Below are 21972 nucleotides of genomic sequence, written 5' to 3' on the forward strand. Positions count from 1 at the left end.
TTTCCACGGCAACCGGTCGTCAACCACGCCGCCATCGGGCAGGGCAGGGCGAGGAGGGGACCGCTCGGACGCGGGGGGCGCGGGGCGCTGGGACCCGGGGGTCCTCGGGGGCAGCCCGGGGAGCCAGAGAGCCGAGGGGCAGCGGTGACGCGCGGGGCGGAGATGCCGCTGGGGTGAGGGCGGCGGAGGCGGCGCTCGGCGGCCATGGACTCCGCGTGCTCCCCGGAGAGCATCTATAACCTCATCCCCAGGGACCTCAAGGAGCCGCCCCAGCCCGCTAGGTAGGTGGGTGGGTGAGCCCGGGCTGGCCCTGGCCGCCGCCGCCCCCCGTGTGGCAGGGCCGGCGGGGCACCTGGCACTGTGGGCTCCACGGTTGTGTGGCCCTGTGTGAGGGCCCCTGGTGTTTGGGGTCAGGAAGTCGGTGTTGTCTTTAAAAAAAAAAAATTTACTTATTTGAAAGGCAGAGAGGCAGAGAGAGGCCTTCCGTCCGCTGGTTCACTGCCCCAGATGGCTGCATTGGCCCCAGCTGCACCGATCCGAAGCCAGGAGCTTCTTCCGGGTCTCCCACGCAGGTGCAGGGGCCCAAGCACTTGAGCCATCTTCTACTGCTCTCCCAGGCCACAGCAGAGAGCTGGATGGGAAGTGGAGCAGCCAGGACTAGAACCAGTGCCCATTTGGGATGCCGACACTGCAAGTGGCGCTACACCACGGCGCTGGCCCCTGGTGTTGTCTTTAAAAAAAAAAATATTTATTTGAAAGGCATAGTGACACAGAGAGACAGAGTGATCGTCCATCCGCTGGCTCACTCTCCGGATGTCCCTAACCTGGAGACCGAAGTTGAGCACTGAGAAGTCCATCCAGGGGTGGCAGGGACCCACGTACCGGGGCCATCACCTGCTGCCTCCCAGGGTCCTAAGTGTGGAGTAGCTGGGACTCAGACCAGGCACTCCATTGTGGAAGGCGGTGTCCCCAGGCAGTGGCTTAACCTGCTGCGCCACAGTGGCCAGCCCTCCACGTTGTCTTTCAGACCACACTGCCGTTCCTTCTCAAGAAGGTGGTACTTCTTTTCCCCCAAGGTGGTTATTGCCAAACGTGAATCCGCATTTGCCTCTGAGCCTCACCTCACTGCCACTGATGGGTGGAACGAGGTAGATGGACCAGACCACTTCTGAGGCCTTTCTCAGAGACCACAGTGGATGGAAGGATGGATGGAGACATGGGGGGGGGGGGGTCACAAAAATGTAGCCAAGTCAACTTTTACGTAGCTGTTGGAACACCTTGTTCCTCGCCTCTCAGGAAGCACAAAGTGGACATGCCACTGTGCGTGTGCTTCACAGAACGGAGCTCGCCTAAATCCGCGGGGAGACAGGAGGTGACCAGTGGAGGCAACCCCCTTCCTCCTAGGACTGGAAGTGCTCCCTGTCACTCATCTTTCACTTCTGAGAATGCAAGGGGGGAAAAGAAAACCCTCAGCTTCAGAGACGCATGTCATATTTTTATTTTATTTTTTATTTTTGACAGGCAGAGTGGACAGTGAGAGAGAGAGAGAAAGGTCTTCCTTTTTGCCGTTGGTTCACCCTCCAATGGCCACCGCGGCCGGCGCATCTCGCTGATCCGAAGCCAGGAGCCAGGTGCTTCTCCTGGTCTCCCATGGGGTGCAGGGCCCAAGCACCTGGGCCATCCTCCACTGCACTCCCAGGCCACAGCAGAGAGCTGGCCTGGAAGAGGGGCAACCGGGACTAGAACCCGGTGTGCCGGCGCTGCAGGCGGAGGATTAGCCTGTTGAGCCACGGCGCCGGCGCATTTCATATTTTTATCTACTCTCTGAAGCACTGAGCTTGGAGATGCTCCCTCAGGCTAAACCATTGAACAAGCGCTGGGCTAAGAATCTGGCTCTCCAGCCAATTTTTATTGGGATCTTGAATGAACGTTCACTTTTTTCTCATCTGTAAAGCAAATGGATAATCTCCATGGTCCTTTTCAGATCAAATGTTTAACTTTTTTTTTTTTTAAGATTTTATTTATTTATTTGAGAGGTAGAGTTACAGACATTGAGAGAGAGAGAGGTTCTTCCATCCGTTGGTTCACTCTCCAAATGGCCGCAATGGCCGGAGCTGCGCCGATCCAAACCCAGGAGTCAGGAGCTTCTTCCCAGTCTCCCATGTGGGTGCAGGGGCCCAAGCACTTGGTTCATCTTCTCCTGCTTTCCCAGGCCACAGCAGAGAGCTGGACTGGAAGAGGAGCAGCCAGTGCCCACATGGGATGGCCACACCACAGGTGGAGGATTAACCTACTGCACCATGGTGCCGGCCCCTTCAACTTTTTTTTTTTTTTTTTTTTTTTTGACAGGCAGAGTGGATAGAGAGAGAGAGACAGAGAGAAAGGTCTTCCTTTTTGCCGTTGGTTCACCCTCCAATGGCCGCTGCGGCCGGCGCATCTCGCTGATCCGAAGTCAGGAGCCAGGTGCTTCTCCTGGTCTCCCATGCGGGTGCAGGGCCCAAGGACTTGGACCATCCTCCACTGTACTCCCTGGCCATAGCAGAGAGCTAGCCAGGAAGAGGGGCAACCAGGATAGAATCTGGCGCCCCGACCAGGACTAGAACCCGGTGTGCTGGCGCCACAAGGTGGAGGATTAGCCTGTTAAGCCATGGCGCCGGCTTTTTTTTTTTTTTTTTTTTTTTTTTAAGATTTATTTTCTTTATTTGAAAAAGTTACAGAGACAGGTAGAGAGAGAGGTCTTCCATCTGCTGGTTCAATCCCCACATGGCCGCAATGGCTAGAGCTAAGCCGATCTGAAGGCAGGGTCCGCCAGGAGCTTCTTCCAGGTCTCCCACGTGGGTGCAAGGCCCCAAGGACTTGGGCCATCTTCTACTGCTTTCCCAGGCCACAGCAGGGAGCTGAATCAGAAGTGGATCAGCCGGGACCCATATGGGATGCTGGCGCTGTAGGCCTGGGCTTTAACCCTCTGTACCATAGTGCTGACCCCGCCCCCCCCCCTTTATTTTTTTCCTGTTATTTGCTTAGGGTATATGCTGTCTTCAACAAGTGGGAAACTCCTATAACTTTAAACCTCAGTTGGGGCCGGCACTGTGGCTTAGTGGGTAAAGCTGCTACCTACAGTGCCAATATGGGCGCCAGTTCAAAACCCGGCTGCTCCACTTCCAATCCAGCTCTCTGCTGTGGCCTGGGAAAGCAGGAGTAGATGGCCTAAGCCCTTGGGCCCCTGCACTCATTTGGGAGACCCGGAGGAAGCTCCTGGCTCCTGGCTTCAGATCGGCACAGCTCCGGCCATTGCAGCCATCTGGGGAGTGAACCAGCAGATGGAAGATCTCTCTCCCTCTCTGCCTCTCCTCTCTGTGTAACTCTGATTTTCATGTAAATAAATAAATCTTTTTAAAAAAATAAACCTCAGTGAATGGTTTTACCCAGAGTAGTAACTAGATTGTATTTCTTTTTAATTAATTAAGGCAGGGTAACAGGGAGAAGGAGAGAGAGAGCGAGCGAGCAAGCATGCGGGCTTCCATAGCCAGAGCTGCACCAATCCGAAAGCCAGGAGCCAGGAGCTTCTGGGTCTCCCAAGCGAGTGCAGGGGCCCAAGGACTTGGGCCATATTCTGCTGCTTTCCCAGGCTACAGCAGAGAGTTGGGTCAGAAGTAGAACAGCCAGGGCTTGAACCAGCGCCCGCCCATATGGGATGGCGCCACTGCAGGTGGTAGCTTTACCACTAAGCCACAGCACCAGCCCCTAGATTGTATTTCTGTTAGCTTCTCAACGTCTAGTAGATTGGAAAGGGGAGTGTGAAATCAGCTGTGGTACACTAGCAGAGTTCCTGAGAGGTGTCCAAGTTACTGATGCTATAGAGACCTCTATACCACATCCCCATATACCACAGGAGACCCAGTTCCTCCTCGGTCTACGCTGGTGGATTAGACTTATAGAACACTGAATTTGCACGTATGATGTTTTGTTTGATAACCGCCTTGTTCAGTGGTAAATTACAAAGATTTACTACAGCTGGTTATTAAAAAAAATATATATATGGGAACAGTTGTTAGTTGCTTGGCAAACATTAGCCAAGCCCCTATCCTGTGTTTGCCTTAGTGTATCTATTGGGGGGGGTGGGGGTGGGTTGCAGCGACAGCACCAAGTCCTTGGTTTTACTCTGAAGGACAAAGTCGAATGATGAGAAGCAGTGGAAAAGGCATCCAGATGTGGCGCCAAGATACCCCTTCTGTTAGAGTGACAGTTTACCGTCCCAGCCACATCTGGGAGTGGTTTCTGACAAGCTGCCTACGCGCACGCAAAGCACGCGTTATGAACACAGCACAGGCTGCTTAGCCATGCACAGGCACTTGTGCTGACTCAGTGTCCCCAGCGATGGGGCCGGGCACAGGTCGCAGCCCCACGCCAGCTCCCTGCAGCTCTGCAGCAGGGCGAGGTTCTGACGGCTCATCGGAGCCTTGGTCCTCCCGGGGAGCTGAGGCACAGGCACTGCAGTGTTGATCAGCCGCAAAGTGAGATGTTACTGAAAGTCCTAAGGAGAGAAGCCAACAGGAAACGGGTGGAGAGCCCCTTCCTGAGCTGGGACTTGAGGTATGAAGGTGGTGTGCAGTCAGTGAGAAGCTACGGCTGTTTTCAGGATTTTATTCATGGTTTTCGTCACCCTTTTTACTGATGTTCTTGGGTTTTTTTTGTTTTGTTTTGTTGTTGTTGTTGGTTTTTTTTTTTTTTTTTTTTTTTTTTTTTTTGACAGGCAGAGTGGATAGTGAGAGAGAGACAGAGAGAAAGGTCTTCCTTTTGCCGTTGGTTCACCCTCCAATGGCCGCTGCGGCCGGCGCATCTCGCTGATCCGAAGCCAGGAGCCAGGTGCTTCTCCTGGTCTCCCATGGGGTGTAGGGCCCAAGGACTTGGGCCATCCTCCACTGCCTTCCCAGGCCATAGCAGAGAGCTGGCCTGGAAGAGGGGCAACCAGGATAGAATCCGGCGCCTCGGCTGGGACTAGAACCCGGGGTGCTGGCACCGCAGGCGGAGGATTAGCCTAGTGAGCCACGGCACCGGCCTTTACCGATGTTCTTTAACATCTCCAGTTATTTCCTCTTTCCCTGTGGTGAACTCCACATAGGGTCTAGGCAACCCAGGAAACTGTTAGCTCTTGTCCTTGTCCATGCTGGCCAAGTGTCCACCAGCATTTTAACAGCCACATCCCACTGTGGGCTCACATCAAAATTCCTATATGCATTATGGCTAAGGTGGATATCTTATTCTCTGTAGTTGATTCATTTTTAAAAAAGGTTTATTTTATTTATTTGAAAGACAGAGTTACAGAGAGAGAGGTCTTCCATCCGCAGGCTCTCTCCCCAGATGGCCACAATGGCCGGAGCTGCGCCGATCCGAAGCCAGGAGCCAGTAGCCTTCTCCGGGTCTCCTGTGTGGGTGCAGGGGCCCAAGGACTTGGGCCATCTTCTGCTGCCATCCCAGGACACAGCAGAGAGCTGGATCTGAAGAGGAGCAGCCAGGACCAGAACCAGCGCCCGTATGGTATTCTGGTGCTGCAGGCAGAGATTAACCCACTGCGCCATAGCGCCGGCCCCAGTTGATTCTTTTTTTATCTCAACTCAATATTACCCTGTGGAGATAGCTTTGAATCATGAATATTTCATGCACTGGATTAGCCATTCTTCCCAGCTTCGTATCACTTGCAGATCTAACAAGTATGCCTTCTATATCTCTACACACCATTGAAAGGGCAAGCACTGTGCACTTCGGTAAGCTACCAGACACCTCTCCCAAGCGGACAGAAGCGCTTTTCTGAGTCTTCCAGTTACCCGAATGGGCCCGTGGATTCGTCATGTTTCTCTCTCCCTTACCAACAAGGACTCGTGAGAAACCTTGCTGTCATCAAGATGCCAGTTACTGTGTCTAAAATAGCTCCTTGATCTATGAGTCTAATGAGTACATTTTTTTAAGATTTATTTTATTTGTTTGAAAGGCAGGGTTACAGAGAGAGGGAGAGACAGAGGGAGAGAAATCTTCCATTCATTGGTTTTCTCCCCAAATGTCCACAAAAGCCAGGGCTGGGCCATATCAAAGCCAGGAGCTAGCAGTTTCTTCCAAGTCTCCCACGTGGGTGCAGAGACCCAAGGACTTGGGCCACCTTCTGCTGATTTCCCAGGTGCAGTAGCAGGGAGCTGGATCAGACTGGAGCAGCCGGGACCCGAACCCGGCACCCGTATAGGATGCTGGCGCAGCAGGCGGAAGCTTAGCCCACTACGCCACAATGCCGGCCCCCACAAACAGGATTTTTATTGGCAAGGAGGACTGCGGCCACCCTCCGCATTTCCTGGCTTAATGTTACTGTTTCTCATTCAGATTTCTGTAGAGAACATAACGTGTAATAAGACGCATTGGCATGGCTCTTTGACATTTCATAGGCGCCCAAAGATACTTGGTGGAGAAAATACACCAACAATATTCCCTAAAAATTACTTGCCAGGAAAATTTGCGTTCAGGTGAGCTTTTGTGAGTGTTAGGCTCAATTTTAAGAAGAAGGCTCAATGACTGGCGCCTTGGCTCACTAGGCTAATCCTCCGCCTGCGGCGCCGGCACCCCAGGTTCTAGTCCCGGTTGGGGTGCCGGTTCTGTCCCGGTTGCTCCTCTTCCAGTCCACCTCTCTGCTGTGGCCCAGAAAGGCAGTAGAGGGTGGCCTGGGATAGCAGTAGAAGATGGCCCAAGTCCTTGGGCCCCTGCACCCACGTGGGAGACCCGGAAGAAGCTCCTGGCTTCTGGCTTCGGATCAGCGCAGCTCTGACCATTGTGGCCATTTGGGGAGTGAACCAGTGGATGGAAGACCTCTCTCTCTGTCTCTACCTCTCTCTGTAACTCTGTCTTTCAAATAAATAAAATAAATCTTAAAAAAATAAAAATACAACTACATGAAAACCAAACAATTTAAATAAACTTTTAAGTAAAAAAAGCTATCAAAATTAAACTTTCAAAAAATTATGTATATGTATATAAAAGTCAGAGTTACAGAGAGACAGAAACAGAAAGATCTTCCATCTGCTGGTTCACTCCCCAAATGGCCTCAATGGCCAGGGCTGGGCCAGACGGAAGCCAAGAGCCAGGAACTCCTCCAGGTCTCCCATGCGGTGGCAGGGACCTAAGCACTCTGGCCATCTGCTGCTTTCCCAGGTGCTATAGGGAGCTGGACCAGAAGTGAAGCAGCTGGGACTCACCCAACGCTCGTAAGGGATGTTGGTATTGTAGGTGGCAGCTTAACCTGCTGTACCACAAGGCCCGCCCCTCAAAATGCAATTTAAGAGGTATTATGGACTTAATGAAAATCAATCAACAGTTGTACAAGGTAGCTAATGTGGAGATTAGATAACTTTATAGTTTTAAGCACATATTAGAAAAACAAAAAGGTTTATAATAAAATGCAAATGCAAAAAAAGTATCAATTAAACCCAAACTAAGGAGAAGAAGTTAGACATCATTGAACTGGAAAACAGGTGAACATTACAGAAAATCTATGACGTTCTGGCTCTGTGAGAGATGAATGAAATTCACCACCTCTTAGCAAGCCTGTTGGCAGAGAGGAGAAAGGAGCATTACTATATTAGTAATATAGAGAGGCGGCATTGCTAGGGGCACCACAGGGGTCCAAGAGGTAGCAAGGGGACTCTACGTGTGGCACCTCTCCCAGTGCACAGCTCCCGTGGAGCCTGCGTCAGCCTGGGAGACAGGGCTCAGATAAGTGCGCTGACCACTGCTGTTCACAGGAACATAGACTCCCGTAAATCAGAAATGTACGCCTGTTTTGGAACTTTAGTTCTTACTAGAAACACAAATGCTACAACTCTTTCACTTTAATTTTAGGTACATATCCATTTTTAAGGCAGCCGTAAAAAATGACATGCAGAAATACAAAGCAGCGATGAAAACGATGGGGCCAGCCAAAGTGGAAGTACCTTCTCCAAAGGAGTTCCTAAAGAAACACTCCAAGGAAAAAACTCTACCACCCAGTAGGTTTCATTTCTTTATTTGTTTTTTATCATTTTCTTTTTAAAAAATAAATTTGGGTCATTTAAATAAGGTGGCAATTTAATAAGGTGATTTTATTGTCAGTGAATATGAAATACACACAGGTGATAGCAACTTTACCTGCTGTTACACAGAACATGTATGGCTAGGAGGAAGCGGCGTTGAGAACGCAGTAGGAGCAAAGAAAAGAGAGTGGTAGGTTGTCCCCTGACTTTGGAGGAGGCAAGACTCTCAAACTGTTTTTTGTGCTCTCCAGCGATGCCCCGCTCCTGCCTGACACTCCTCACCATCTTAATCCCCCGCCAGGGGGCTTCGACCGTGAGCACCACCTACAAGAAGAGTGCTGGTCCCCAGAGCCGGTGTCTGGTTCATGAGCAAGACTGCCTTGCTCCTAACCCTTCCCTGGTCTTATTCCCAAGAGGTGAAATTTGCCACCATTACCGCCTGTTGTTGAGGCACTGCCGGGCTCCTGTTGTGACCATCATCAGCCTCCACTCTCCCAGGCTGCACCAGGAAGGGTGAATGTCTGGGGGACAGAGCCAGCCGCATGCTGTGTCACCAGTGCCGTTGCACAGGACCCCACGCTTTCGTAGGGGTTCGTGTTTGGTTTAATGATCTTCTCCTGCTGTTTTGAAATCCTTAATTGTTTTTGACCAAGGAGCCCTGCGTTTTTATTTTGTCCAGGGCCTTTACAATTACAGTTCATCTTGCTCTGAGTGTATTGACTTCAGGAAAGGAAGCTGTAGGAAAATGGAGAGTGACAAAGTGCACGGGAGGACTTTCTTCCCAGCCTCGCTGTGTCTTCCTTGATGTCTCAGGGTGATAAAGAAGAGCAGTGAGTCTGTCGTTTTTACAGTGTTTGCCTTTGGACGTCTGCCCATCATGGAAATAATGCAGAAACCTCAAGCTCACCCAGGGCCGTGTGTTTTTTTTAAAGATTTTATTTATTTTACTGGAGAGGTATAGTTACAGTGAGAGGGAGAGACAGAAAGGTCTCCCTTCCATTGGTTCACTCCCCAGATGGCTGGAGCTGTGCCAATCTGAAGCCAGGAGCCAGGTGCTTCTTCCCGGTCTCCCATGTGGGTGCAGGGGCCCAAGGACTTGGGCCATCCTCTACTGTCCTCCCAGGCCATTGCAGAGAGCTGGATTGGAAGTGGAACAGCCGGGACTAGAACCGGTGCCTATATGGGAGGCCGGCACAGCAGGCAGAGGATTAACCTACTGCGCCACGGCACTGGCCCCAGGACTATGCATTTTAACAAGAGTGGAACTACTTCCTGTGGCAGTAGTTTAGATCACTCACACACCATGTGCCGTGACAAACGGTAAGGGCATTCTTCATCAGGAAAGAAGGGACCCAGGTTTACCGCTCCAGCATAGTGGTGAAGGTGCCGATGAGGCACCTGCATCCCACGTCAGAGGGCACCAGTCCGAGTCCTGTGTCTGCTCTCCTGGGAAAGCGCACCCTGAGAGGCGGCAGGTGGTGCCTCAAGTAACCGTGGGAGACCCAGGTGGAGCTCACGTCTCCTAGTGCGGCCCAGGCCCAGCCATGTGGGCATTTGGGATTCAATGAACCAACACATGAGCTCGCTCACTCTCTCTCTCTCAATTAGCAAACCATGTGCTTTAAAGAAAAAAGAACCTACAGCACCCATGCTCTATCTGTGACTCCGGTGTCTCTCTGATCTGCCGTCGGCTGGAGTCTTGGCAGTGTGCTTCCCACCCCGTCACCTGAGAATATTGAAAACCGATGAAACAGAATTCACTGCTTTCAGTCCCGCAGGGCCAAGGCCAGTGGTTTCCCCATGGGTCGTGTGTGTCTTCTCTGGGGTTAGACATATTCACTGCACAGCTACCCCGCAGGATAAATCCTATGTATCGAACAAAGAAAGGGGAAGGAAGCCCGGCCCTCCTCTTGCAAGCATCTCAAGGCAAGCGCAGAATCTCGCCGGCCTTGAGAACAATCTAGAAACTCAGTGTGTGGCCAGCCTTCTGAAGGCCGGTCCAGTGCGGCTGGAGGGCGGGGCCAGGTGGTTTTTCCCTGAGGCCTCTCTCCTGGGCTTGTACAGGCCGTCTGCCCACCGTGTCTTCACCTGGCCTCCCTGTGGGTACGTCTGTGTCCATTTTCCTGCCTCCAGACACATTGGATCAGGGCCACCTGGACAATCTCACTTGGACTTAATTACTTGTTTATAGACCCTGTCTCCAAAGTACAGTCACATCCTGTGGTCCTGGGGATTAGGACTTCAACACAAGGATTCTGGAGCAACACAGTTTATTCTCTAACGAGAGGCCAACCCAGTCCCTAGACTTTTAAAGATGTTATTTATCTGAGAGGGAGAGCTACAGACAGACAAGAGGAGAGAGACAGAGAGAAAGGTCTTCCATCTGCTGGTTCACTCCCCACGTGGCAGGATGTATCGGAAAAGGAGCAGCCCGGACACAAACTGGCACCCATATGAAATGCCAGCGCCACAGGCAGAGTGGCTTAGCCCGGCGCCGGTCCCCAGTCCCTAGACTTCACCATGTTTATTGTTCTACCTGAAAACAGAAGACGTATAAGCTCATAGCCAGGTGAAACAGTAAATGAGCAAAGACCAAGTCCCTAGGGGATGTAGCAGGCTTAAGGGTGGAGTAAGGCTGTGTTAAGGGCTGTGTTGCCTTTGGTCCTTGGAAATACAGTGACTTGTGTTCAGCACTTTGACAAGCCGTCGTGCTGGGCCGCCATCCAAAGGTTGAAACAGCTGAACTGAAGAGGCCCTGGAAAAGCAGTCGATTTCACCTGCTGCGTCACTGTGCAGAGAACGTACGTAGACAAGTAAATCATTCCTGGTAGTGACTTCAGGATGTGAGATGCCATCAGGGAAATGTCGAGAAATTGGAACTATGTTGGTAAGAGAGACAGACAGACAAAGAGAGCTCCATGCAACCGAGTCACTCGCTAAAAGTGTGCAGTGGCGGGGGTTGGGTGGCCCAGGGACAAAGCCAAGAACCAGGAACTCAATCCAGGTCTCCCAGAGTGGGTGGCCGGCACCCGGTTACCTGAGCCATCCCCACTGCACTGGCAAAGCTGGAGTGAGGAGCCAGGGACGGGGCTGGACCCAGGTGCTGTGATGTGAGACTCTGGTGTGTTACACCTGTGGGGGCCCAGCACCCACTCTGGCAATGTGTTATTGGTTTAGCTGCATGTTGGCCATACAGCCAGTACATGATTTTTATATCTTAAAATAATAGTTTAACTGTAGAATTTTGTACCTTCAATACCTCAAGTTTGATTAATTGGTGATTTTTTAAATGATAATTTTCCTCTGAAGAAACACTTATTGGTAATATTAATAATACTAAAGAAGTGTTTTCTCATTTAGATTTATTTTAAGTGGGAAATCTGAATATCTGTTGCTGGTAGCCATTAAAAATGTGCGTCTTGGTTAGCTTGTCTATAATTTGGGTCAGGCTTATCCTGCTCTTTCCAATAGTTACACTGTTTTCCAACATACTAACTGATTACTTATCATTGTGATTATTGTTTTTTTTTTCCTTTTTCTAAACCACTTTATGGGGGAGTGATTGACCCAGAAAATGCCATACACATCTGATATCTGTACAGCTTGCTACGTAGAGGCTTTTTACCATAAATGCTTGGCTGTGTTGTTAGTAAAACTCCAGTTTCAAGCTGCAAGATGTGTGGATATCGTTAAGTAGTACCCAGTAGCAAGGTTTGTGGCATCACATTGACGAGGAAATGCTGTGTGCAACAGAAAAGAAGTTCGAATGGAATGAGCCCAGGAAGCCTTCCGTGCCGCTGAGGACCGAGCACCCGGTGATGGGCATTCAGAGCGGGAAGAATTTTATCAACACGAACGCAGCCGACGTCATCATGGGAGTGGCTAAGAAGCCCAAACCCATCTACGTGGACAAGAGAACCGGAGACAAGCACGACCTGGAGACCTCAGGACTCCTTCCCAAGTACATCAATAAAAAGGTAGCGTTGGATGCCCTGCCCCGAGGCCGCGCGTGGCCCAGTGAGTTAGATGCCAGGTGCACGGTGCTGGCCCGCCCGCCCTCCTCCGTATCAGCACCAGGCGACCCTCTCCACCGTTCAGCCCGCAGGGAGGCGTCTGCCCGTCAGCGAGCTTTCCCTCTCTTGCGCAGAGCGTGCCCAGTGCCGTCCCGTCTCTGTGTCACCGCTCACCACTGCACTCCCCCAGCCTGTGCTCCCAGCACACTCTGACCGCTAGGGTTCCCATCCCGCGTTGGCTCCGGACAGACAGACAACCCCCAGATTCCGGCAGCGTAAAGCCACTGCCTCTTCTTGCCTGCTGTGCCGCAGGCCCGTGGAAGGCAGTTGGGGCTCTGCTTCCTGTCCCCCTCCTTCCAGGAGTCGGAAAATCCAGAATATCGCTGGACACCCATCCAGATGAGACAGCATCTTCAGGCCTCCGTTTGGGAGCTGCAGAGGTCACATCTCGCACTGGGCCAAAGCGGGGGCTCTGGTTTGGGTGTGGAAAGTCCCCCGAGGATCCCTGTGTTAAAAGCTCGGTCCCCAAGGCGCCATCAGAGGTGGAGGAACCAGGAGGAGGTGGGGCCAAGGCCTGAGTTCCGGCCCACCAGTTCTCTCTCTGCCCCTTGGCTCCAGATAGGGCCACTCACCCCGCACACGCTTCTGCCCTTGTCACCCACCACCCTCATCAGAGGCCACACAAACGGGGCTGCCGATCCTGGACTTGAACCTCCGAAACCGTGAGCCAGGCAAGCCTCTGCTGTGGAAGTGGCCTGGGTCAGGTAATCTTGACAGTCCCAGGAAGCTGGCCGTGCTGAGGCCACGTGACCACATCCCACCTCCAGAGCAGGAAAGCATGGCTCTGCTGAGCGTCCCAGAGAAGAGCCGGAGCTTGTGAACGGTTTTATTTATTTACTTATTTATTAAGTTTTATTTATTAATTTGAAAGGCAGAGTTACAGAGAGGCAGAGACAGAGAGAGAGAGAGGTCTTCCATCCGTTGCTCTCTCCCTAAATGGCTGCAATGGCCAGAGCTGGGCCGATCTGAAGCCAGGAGCCAGGAGCTTCTTCCTGGTCTCCCACGCAGGTGCAGGGGTCCAAGGACTTGAGCCATCTTCTACTGCTTTCCCAGGCCATAGTAGAGAGTTGGGTTGGAAGAGGAGCAGCTGGGACTTGAACTGGTGCACATATGGGATACAGGCACTGCAGGCAGTAGCTCTACCAGCTATGCCACAGCGCCGGCCCCCAAGTTCCAACAACTCCACTCCAGACCTCTCAGCTGCTGCTTCCTCAGGGAAGTCTTCCTCACCTCCTTACTGATCCAACAGCCCCTGTGTTTTCCTCCCCTCACTTTCCTTGATTTTACTGTTTTTGATGAGTTTCTCTTAAGCCATGGACTGCAGACCACACAGGCACTGCAGCTTTGGCTTTCTTCTTCGACTTGTACTTCACCCCAAGTATTCCCTCAAACACATCTTTGCGGAATGAACACAGAGCAGTGACAGGGCCTGCGCTCATCTGGACGAACCCACAGCTGATGGCCGAGGATGCCTGAACACGTCCATACATTTCCAGAAACAACCTCCAGTTCTAGAGTCAGTTTCCTCTTATGGCGGGTCCGCTTGCTATCTGTGGAGGGTTTATTTTTATGATGCCTTGGGAGCATTTGTCTTCTTTTACTTAGTGAGCCCATGGGAAAGAGACCTCGGGGCCTGTACCATGGAGTAGTGGGTTAGGCTACTGCTTGTAACACTGGCGTCCCAAAATGGAGCGCCAGTTTGAGTTTCAAGCTGCTCCACTTCTGATCCAGCTCCCTGCTGATGTGCCTGGGAAAACGCTGGACGATAGTCCAAGTGCTTGGGCCCCTGCACCCATCTGGGAGACCTGGATGGAGTTCTTGGCTTCTGGCTTTGGCCTGGCCCAGCCCCAGCCATTGCAGCCATTTGGGGAGTGAACCAGAGCATAGAAGTTCTCTCTCTGTCTCTCCTCTCTCTCTCTCTCTGCCTTTTGGATAAATAGTTTTAAAAATAAAAGGAAGAGCGATGTCAAGATATTTTAAGGTAATTGCTGAAGCACAAAAAAAGATTCTGGGGTTGGAATCTGGGAGAAAGAGCTGACTCTTTGGTGTAAGTAAGATGGCAGCCAAGTCCTCAACCAAGAGCAGGTGCTGCGAACATCTGGAAGGGGAAAGCAAGAGGCTGTGATAACAATGCAGATGGTCTGTTTTTAGGAAAGTTATTTATTTTACTTATTTGAAAAGCAGAGTTACGGAGAGAAAGGCAATCTTCCATCCACTGGTTCACTTCCTAAATGGCCACAGCGGCCAAGGCTGAGCCAGGCCAAAGCCAGGAGCCGGAAACTCCATCCAGGTCTCCCTCTAGGGGGCCATCTTCAGCCGTCTGTCTGCTGAGGTGTGTTAGCAAGGAGGTGGATCAGAGGTGGAGCAGCCAGCTTGAAGCTGCACTGTGATATGGGCTGCCAGCATCATAAGCAGTGGCTTGACCTGTACCATGACTGCAGACCTAGCTCGGCTTGGAAGACCAGGATCAACAGGTTCTCAATGCGGGGAGCGGAGCTGGCTGGACATCACAGGACGTAAGGCTGGCGCTCGCTTGTCTCCAGCCATTGATTGATCGGTCCGTGTGCGTTCACATACTTCCCTTCGGGGTGGGAGCTGATTCCCTTCTATCTGAAAACCCCCTGCAGGACTATGGGGTCACCCCCAGGTACATCTGTGTGCGGAACGAGGAAGTCAGGCGGGCCCAAGAAGAGTACGACCGCTACATCCAGGAGAACCTCAAGAAGGCGGCCATGAAGAGGCTGTCGGATGAGGAGAGGGAGGCTATCCTGCAGGTGAGCCCGTCCTCCACGCCCACTCCCCAGGGGGACTCTGAGCCGGAGGGGTCTCGCAGGCCCCCCGGGGCCGGCTGCTGCAGCCAGCACTCTGGTTCTGGTCGGAACAGCGCCCTCGGGCTCACGGTGGTGGCAGACCCCACACAGCAGAACTGACTCCTGGCCGGGAGGCGCCCATGGAGTCCCGTCTCATTCCAACCTGGGGCGGGCTTCTGTTTTCTCCCTGAAGGAGCCCACTTTCCTTACAGCAGGCAAGCGTCAGAAAGGCTGAAATAGCGTTGTCCTTTTCATCCAGACACCCACCCCTGGCTCTGAAAAATAGCACCCACGAATCGGGTTTCTCACTAGATGGAGCTCTAGAACAGTCGACACTGTTCCTGAACCGACTTTCTCCCATCCTGGCCTAGAACCCAGCCATCACATTTTTGAATAACAGGCACTAGGTTTTACACATGGTTTCCTTATTTCCAACAAAATAGACTTTTAAAGACATGTTTCCATTAGAGCTTTGGATTCAGGACTTTTATCTGTAGTGTTTAAAACACCAAGGGCTGGCGCTGTGGACTGTTGGTTAAAGCCATCTCCTTGCTGGCGCCGCGGCTCACTAGGCCAATCCTTTGCCTGCGGTGCCGGCACCCCGGGTTCTAGTCCCGGTTGGGGCTCCCGATTCTGTCCTGGTTGCTCCTCTTCCAGGCCAGCTCTCTGCTGTGGCTTGGGAGTGCAGTGGAGGATGGCTCAAGTGCTTGGGCCCTGCACCTGCATGGGAGACCAGGAGGAAGCACCTGGCTCCTGGCTTCAGATTGGCGCAGCGCACCGGCCACAGCCCGCCGGCCGTAGTGGCCACTTGGGGGAGTGAACCAATGGAAAAAGCAAGACCTTTCTCTCTGTCTCTCTCTCTCACTGCCTAACTCTGCCTGTCAAAAAAAAAATTAAGAAATAAAAATTTTTTAAAAAGCCATCTCCTGCAGTGCTGGCATCCCATGTGGACACCGGTTCGAATCCCGGCTGCCTCACTTCTGGTCCAGCTCCCTGCTAATGGCCTGGGAAGGCAGCAGAAGACGACTCAAGTGCTGGGGCCCCTGCATGCATGTGGGAGGCCTGGATGGAGCTCCTGGCTCTGACATTGGCTTAGCCCGGCCCTGGCCATTGCTGCCATCTGACAAGTGAACCAGTGGATGGAAGACCTCTCTCCCTCTCTCTCTGGCTCTCCCTCTCTCTGTGTAACTCTGACTTTCAAATAAATAACTACGTCTTTTTAAAAATGAGGAGGCATGCACAGGGCTGCTGCTGTCTTGTCATCTGTAGAGAAAGTTTACCAAGCACCCACTGTGTGTCTCCTCGTGCTTTCTCTGACAGAGGTAAAGATAACACTTTACTCTTGTTTTGAAGGTCTTCTATAATGTCTAGAGACCTTTGAAAGACGCGGGAAGAGTCACTTTTGCCTTAATGACTGGTGTTGCGAAATGGATTCCTATACTGTTCCAGATTCTTTTTTTTTTTTTTTTTTTGAAAAGCAGAGTTAGAGAGAGAGACAGAGAGAAAGGTCTTCCTTTTGCTGTTGGTTCACCCCACAAGTGGCTGCTACAGTCGGCGCTGCGCCTATCCAAAGCCAGGAGCCAGGTGCTTCTCCTGGTCTCCCATGGGGTACAGGGCCCAAGCACCTGGGCCATCCTCCGTTGCCCTCCCAGGCCACAGCAGAGAGCTGGACTGGAAGAGGAGCAACCGGGACAGAATCCGGCACCCCGACCGGGAACAGAACCTGGGGTGCCGGAGACACAGGCAGAGGATTAGCCTAGTGAGCCGCTGCGTGGCCAAGTTCCAGATTCTTAACGTTGTATCCGTGTCACCTTCCTCCCCAAGGAACTTCTATGGCATGCCTGCCAGTATCACACAAGCACTGAGGATATTTAAAAGGGGCGATGCCTGCTAGGGAGAAAGTTGCCGTTTACCTGATGCGAGGTAGTATGTACAGGTGCACATGCACACACACGAACGTGGGTGTGTGATTCGCAAGTCTCCAAGGTTCTGAACGTGCAATGAGAGGGTGTCCCCGAGGGTGTCCCCGACTGCAGGGGACAGCTTAAGGACAGGCACCCTCTCTCTGTGGCCCGTGGCTGCCCCATACCTTCCTGCACAGGACGTGACCCCGAGAAGCCCAGCACAGCAGCCCCCAGCCCCAGCAGGAAAGGAGGAGCCGACCAGGGGCCCTGGGAAATGCAGGAGCCAGGACAGTGGGCATCCACGCCCACTGAGGCTTGAAGGGCAGGGATGGGAAACGGGGAGAGGTGGCCAGAGACACGGGGTGGGGGGAGCGGCTGGAGCGAGTGCCCAGGCCAGGGAGGGGTGGGAGTGTCCTGCCAGTGCCACCGTGGGCTGAGTGCTGAAAGAGCCAGGGGCCGCCCACAACGGTCCAAGCCCACCCCACCCCATCACAGAGCAAGAAGGTTCGGAGTGTGGGTGGAGGGCCACGCAAAAGAAGCGAGAAATCGAAAGACTTCGCATCAGGACCGCTTCTCCCATGTGAAGTGTTTCCCAAATCCTGGCGTTCTTGTCTCAGCACTAGAATAGAAGCGAGAAGAAGGACGAAGAGAAACATAAAGGGGCGGGGGGGGGGGGGGGGATCACCACTGCTGCAGCCAGCGGACCAGAGGCCTTTTATATGACACAACAGCAAAGTCTCAGAATGGCAGGACACGTCCCACTCCTGGGGAGCAGGAGTGAGAGTTCGTTCCCAGCCCTAGCTGTTGACGTTGCCCACACGCCACCGTCCACCCTGGGAGATAGAAGCCCCCTGTCCGCCCTAGGGGGAGACAGAGCGGGCTGGCCGTGAGAACCTCAGGTACGGGAGTGCCCGGGCACATACACCGTGCGTGTCTCCTCCACGGTGAAGGACTGCAGGGAGACGGATCTTTCAGGACTTCTTTCCAAGAACTGCTAACTCCCTCCCTCTTTCATTTAAAAAAAGATTTATTTTTTATTTGAATGGCAGAGGGACGGTAAAGAAGAAGAGAGAAAAAAAGAGATCGTCCATCCGCTAGTTTAGTTCCCCAGATGCCTGCAACAGCCAGGGCTGGGCAGGCCAGAGACAGGAGCCAGGAGCTCCGTCTGGGTCTCCCACGTGGGTGCAGGGGCCCAAGTTCTTGGGCCATCACTGCAGCCTCCCAGGTGCATTAGCAGGGAGCTGGAATCAGGAACAGAGCCCGCTCTGAACCCACCCTGATAATGGGTGCAGATGTTCCGAGTGGCATCTTTTAAAAAAGATATTTTTGTATGAAAGGTGGAGTTACAGAGAGAGAGGGGAAGAGACAGAGAAAGAGATCTTCCATCCGCTGGTTTGCTCCCCAAATGGCTGCAATGGTCAAGGCTGGGCCAGGCTAAAGCCAGGAGCCAGGGCCTCTATCAGGGTCTCCCACACAGGTGGCAGGGCCTCCAGCACTTGGGCCATCCAGCGCTGCTTTTCCCAAACTCATTGGCAGGGCGCTGGATGGGAAGTGGAGCAGCCAGGACTGGAACTGGCGCTCTGATAAGGGTTACGAGCGTCCTAGGATCATAGGCAGTGCCCCAAGCCAGTGCAGCACACGCTGGTCTCTCCAAGTGGAATCTTAACTGCTGCAGCAAACGCCTGCCCTTCTACTTGGCTGTTTGTTTCTGTGAAAATAAAAGGATCTGTGCAGTCATACTGAATCATACGCCTGTTAGTTTATAAAATTTGGGGGCAAGCATTTGGCCTAGGAGTTAAGTCAACCATCAGGACACCCATGTCCCTTTGTTAGAGTTCCTGGGTTCAGGTATGAGCTCCCAATTCCACATTCCTGGCAGGGCAGACCCTGGGGGACAGTGGCGATGGCTCAGCTCATCGGGTCCCTGCCACCCCCGGGGGCTCTGTTTGTCTCCATCTCTCTGCTTCTCAAAAACAGACAGACAAATCAGTCAATGGATGTGGTGAGCAGTCTAGGAGCATGTTGTCAGCAGGGCCTCCTGGTCCACTGGGATGGGGACCGGCCACCCTCGCTGCTCCCAGGAGGCCCCAGACGACAAAACACCCGGTCCATTCTAGAATCCCTTCGTGGCAAGTATCAACCCCGCGACCACGTGGAGAGGGATTAGCTCTTTGTAATGTACGCAGAGGACTGTCCTGGTGGACTTGGACCCTGGCGTTTTTTTTTCCAATCCTGTTTTGTCAAACCTAAGAACACCTGGCCACATGAGACTCAATCAAGTCTCTGATGTCCCTGCTGAAGAATGACAACAACAGGGGTGGGCGCTGTTTGTTAACGCCCTGGCCTGAAGCACCGGCTTCCCTTATGGGTGCTGGTTCGAGACCTGGCTGCTCCACTTCTGATCCAGCTCTCTGCTATGGCCTGGGAAAGCAGTAGAGGATGGCCCAAGTCCTTGGGCCCCTGCACCCACATGGGAGACCCCGAAGAAGCTCCTGGCTCCTGGCACAGCTCCAGCCGTTGCGGCCATCTGGGGAGTGAACCAGCAGATGGAAGACCTCTCTGTCTCTACCTCTCTCTGTAACTCTGACTTTCAAATAAAATAAATCTTTAAAAAAAATGACAACAACAAGACAATTTTGGAAGTAAATTTTTATAAGAAATAAATTCCACACAAATGTGCTTTTTTTTTTTTTTTAACTAGGGGCATCTCAGTTCCTTGTTCTGCACCAGAGCATTTGCTGTAAGCTTAATCCTGTAGAACTCGTAACTCAGCATGTGCGCATGTGGTGGTCCAAACACACACACGGCGTGGAAACCATGGAGTAAACACCGCCCATGGGAACGGAGTGTGCAGGCAGGGCAGGGTGGGGCCTCGGTACAGAACTGTGACAGTGGCCACAGCTCTCTGCCCCGGCGCCCCTGGCCCGGCTCCGGCTCCCTGCCGGCGTGGGGTCTTTCCTGCTGGCCAGACCTTGGCAGTTCTCAGTACTCACTGCTTCCCCTACCATTCGCAGGGTCTGAAGAAGAACTGGGAGGAGGTGCACAAGGAGTTCCAGTCCTTCTCGGTCTTCATCGACTCCATCCCGAAGAAGGTCCGCAAGCAGAAGCTGGAAGAACAAATGAAGCAACTGGAACACGACATCGGGGTCATCGAGAAACACAAGATCATTTACATCGCCAACAAACAGTAACGCGCTGTTGAGGCACAGCTCTCCCAGCCAGTGTAGGGAACGTGGAAACTAGGAAGTGAACCTACAACTTAAAAAAAAAGGAAAACACCCCAAAAAATCAAGCGTAGTCTTACAAGGCTTAGGCAACGTTTAAAGAGTAGTTGAATTACCCACCTACAAAGGAGAAACATTTTGTTTCTGCCAGCGTCGTGTTTTCCACATTTAAACCAATTAAAGTTTCAGGCTTTGTGTCCCAGTTCTATAACGCAGTTCATTATGATGGTGACAATGATGACAGTGACAATGGACTTGTTTCCCGTTTTCACACTCGTTTTCTGGGCCCTGAAAGAGTACCGTCATCAGCTCCCCTTTTGGTCTACATGTCACAATGCAGAGAGCGCAGGTTTTAAAGCCGCGCGGCGCCTCGCATCGGAAAGAGCCGCACCCGCTTTCTGGAGCTCTCTGCGGCGCTCCCCACCTGTGGCTCCCCAGCCCCTGAGAACACGCCGGGAGCCGCCGTCCCTGCAAACACTTTCCGTACCCTCAACACTGCACACGATGGAGGGCTGCTAGTCAGAGGAGGAAAAGCGAGAAGAGAACTTACACAGTCGAGACGGCCGTGCACAGAAGGCACGGCCACGGTGGCCAGATGGTACCCCCGCCCCGGCAGGTGGATTCCGGAGACCTCTGACCGTCCGCCTGGTTCCCTAGCTCACTCTGCCTGTTCACCGAAATAGGCTCCTTTTTTCTTTATTTATCTTTTGTGAACTCTAAAGTTACCCTTTGTGAAGATTACATAATTTTATTAAAGAATATGTAAGTAGAGATGTCTTCAACTCAAAATAAGAAATAAAAACTTACAAATACCTAAGAAGGAAAGGATTCTTTTATGAAAGTTTAAACTAGGCAAATTCAGTAAGACATGGAAGCACAGAATATCAGGGAAGGTTGAGTGGCAGGTATCTAAGCAACTGGGCGGGCGTTTGATGTAGCGGCTCAAACACCACTTGTAATGCAGCGGCGTCTCCTATCGGGGTGCCTGGGACAAGCCCTGGTGCACCTGCAACTCCAGCTTCCTGCTCACCTGCACCCCGGGAGGCAGCAGCGACAGTCCAAGTACTTGGGCCTCTGCCACCCACGTGGGAGACCCGGATGGAGCTCCTGGCTCCCGGCATTGGCCTGGGCCAGTCTCAGCTGTTGTGGGAGTGAACCAGAGGGTGGGATATTTCTTTCTCTCTCTCTCTCTCTCTCTCTTTCCCACCCTCCCTCCCTGCCTCCATCCCCACCTCTGCCTTTTAAAAGTAAAAATAAAAAAAAATTTAAAAAAACCCAAGTAGACAGAGTACTAGTTGCACGGAACAGTGGGGCTTGTATGTTTCACAATAGGGCGTTGAGTGCTGAGGGACCGACCAGAGGGAGGAGCTGGCGGATTGCAGGCACAGAGATAAAAGAGTGAAAATGCTGGTCGCCTGATCTGGCCGGCTTATTCCCTAGGCAAGCATTGAAATATGACCCTGGACCCCGTAAGAATTACATTCCATGTTCATCAGAAATCTGAAAAGTCACAGAAATCACCATCTACTTCTTGCTCTGACTTTTATCCTGCGAACAACACAGAAAGCGAAGGACGGTCCTTCCAGATCTTCGCAAACACAGAAGCTGAGACTTCAGTTAATTACAGAAAAATGTTTACATCCTATCCAGATTTGGGGAGTGCACGTGCAAGCCAGGCTTGGAAACAGAGATGGTGGCACAGCAGGTTGAGCCACTTGCCTGCGGCACCAGCATCCCATTGTGGGAGTGCGGGTTCAAATCCCGGCTGCTCTGCTGCTGATCCAGTGTCCTGCTAATGTGCCTGGGAGAACAGCAGGTGTTGGCTCAAGTACTTGGCTCCTGGCCACCCGTGTGGAAGACCTGGATGGAGCTCCAGGCTCCTGGCTCTGGCCTGGCTATTGTGGCCATTTGGG

General features: G+C 52.4%; 1 protein-coding gene across 1 annotated transcript; it reads left to right on the forward strand.

The window, feature by feature from the left end:
* The first annotated feature begins 166 nt into the window (after positions 1-166).
* On the forward strand, positions 167-20892 carry ENKUR (enkurin, TRPC channel interacting protein). The gene is made up of 5 exons (XM_062211469.1): positions 167-281; positions 7879-8024; positions 11802-12025; positions 14749-14895; positions 19850-20892. Exons 1-5 carry the CDS (start codon positions 205-207, stop codon positions 20024-20026), a joined length of 771 nt encoding a protein of 256 aa, XP_062067453.1. The 5' UTR covers positions 167-204; the 3' UTR covers positions 20027-20892.
* The last annotated feature ends 1080 nt before the right edge of the window (positions 20893-21972 follow it).

Source organism: Lepus europaeus, chromosome 14 (genome assembly GCF_033115175.1).
Source record: "Lepus europaeus isolate LE1 chromosome 14, mLepTim1.pri, whole genome shotgun sequence".
Taxonomy (NCBI): Eukaryota; Metazoa; Chordata; class Mammalia; order Lagomorpha; family Leporidae; genus Lepus; species Lepus europaeus.

Excerpts from the sequence above, each read along its gene's own strand:
- ENKUR (XM_062211469.1), top strand. The coding sequence starts at position 205 with ATGGACTCCGCGTGCTCCCCGGAGAGCATCTATAACCTCATCCCCAGG. Across the intron at positions 8,025-11,801 it reads GGAAAAAACTCTACCACCCA|AAAAGAAGTTCGAATGGAAT; the intron begins GTAGGTTTCATT and ends TGTGTGCAACAG. Across the intron at positions 14,896-19,849 it reads AGAGGGAGGCTATCCTGCAG|GGTCTGAAGAAGAACTGGGA; the intron begins GTGAGCCCGTCC and ends TACCATTCGCAG.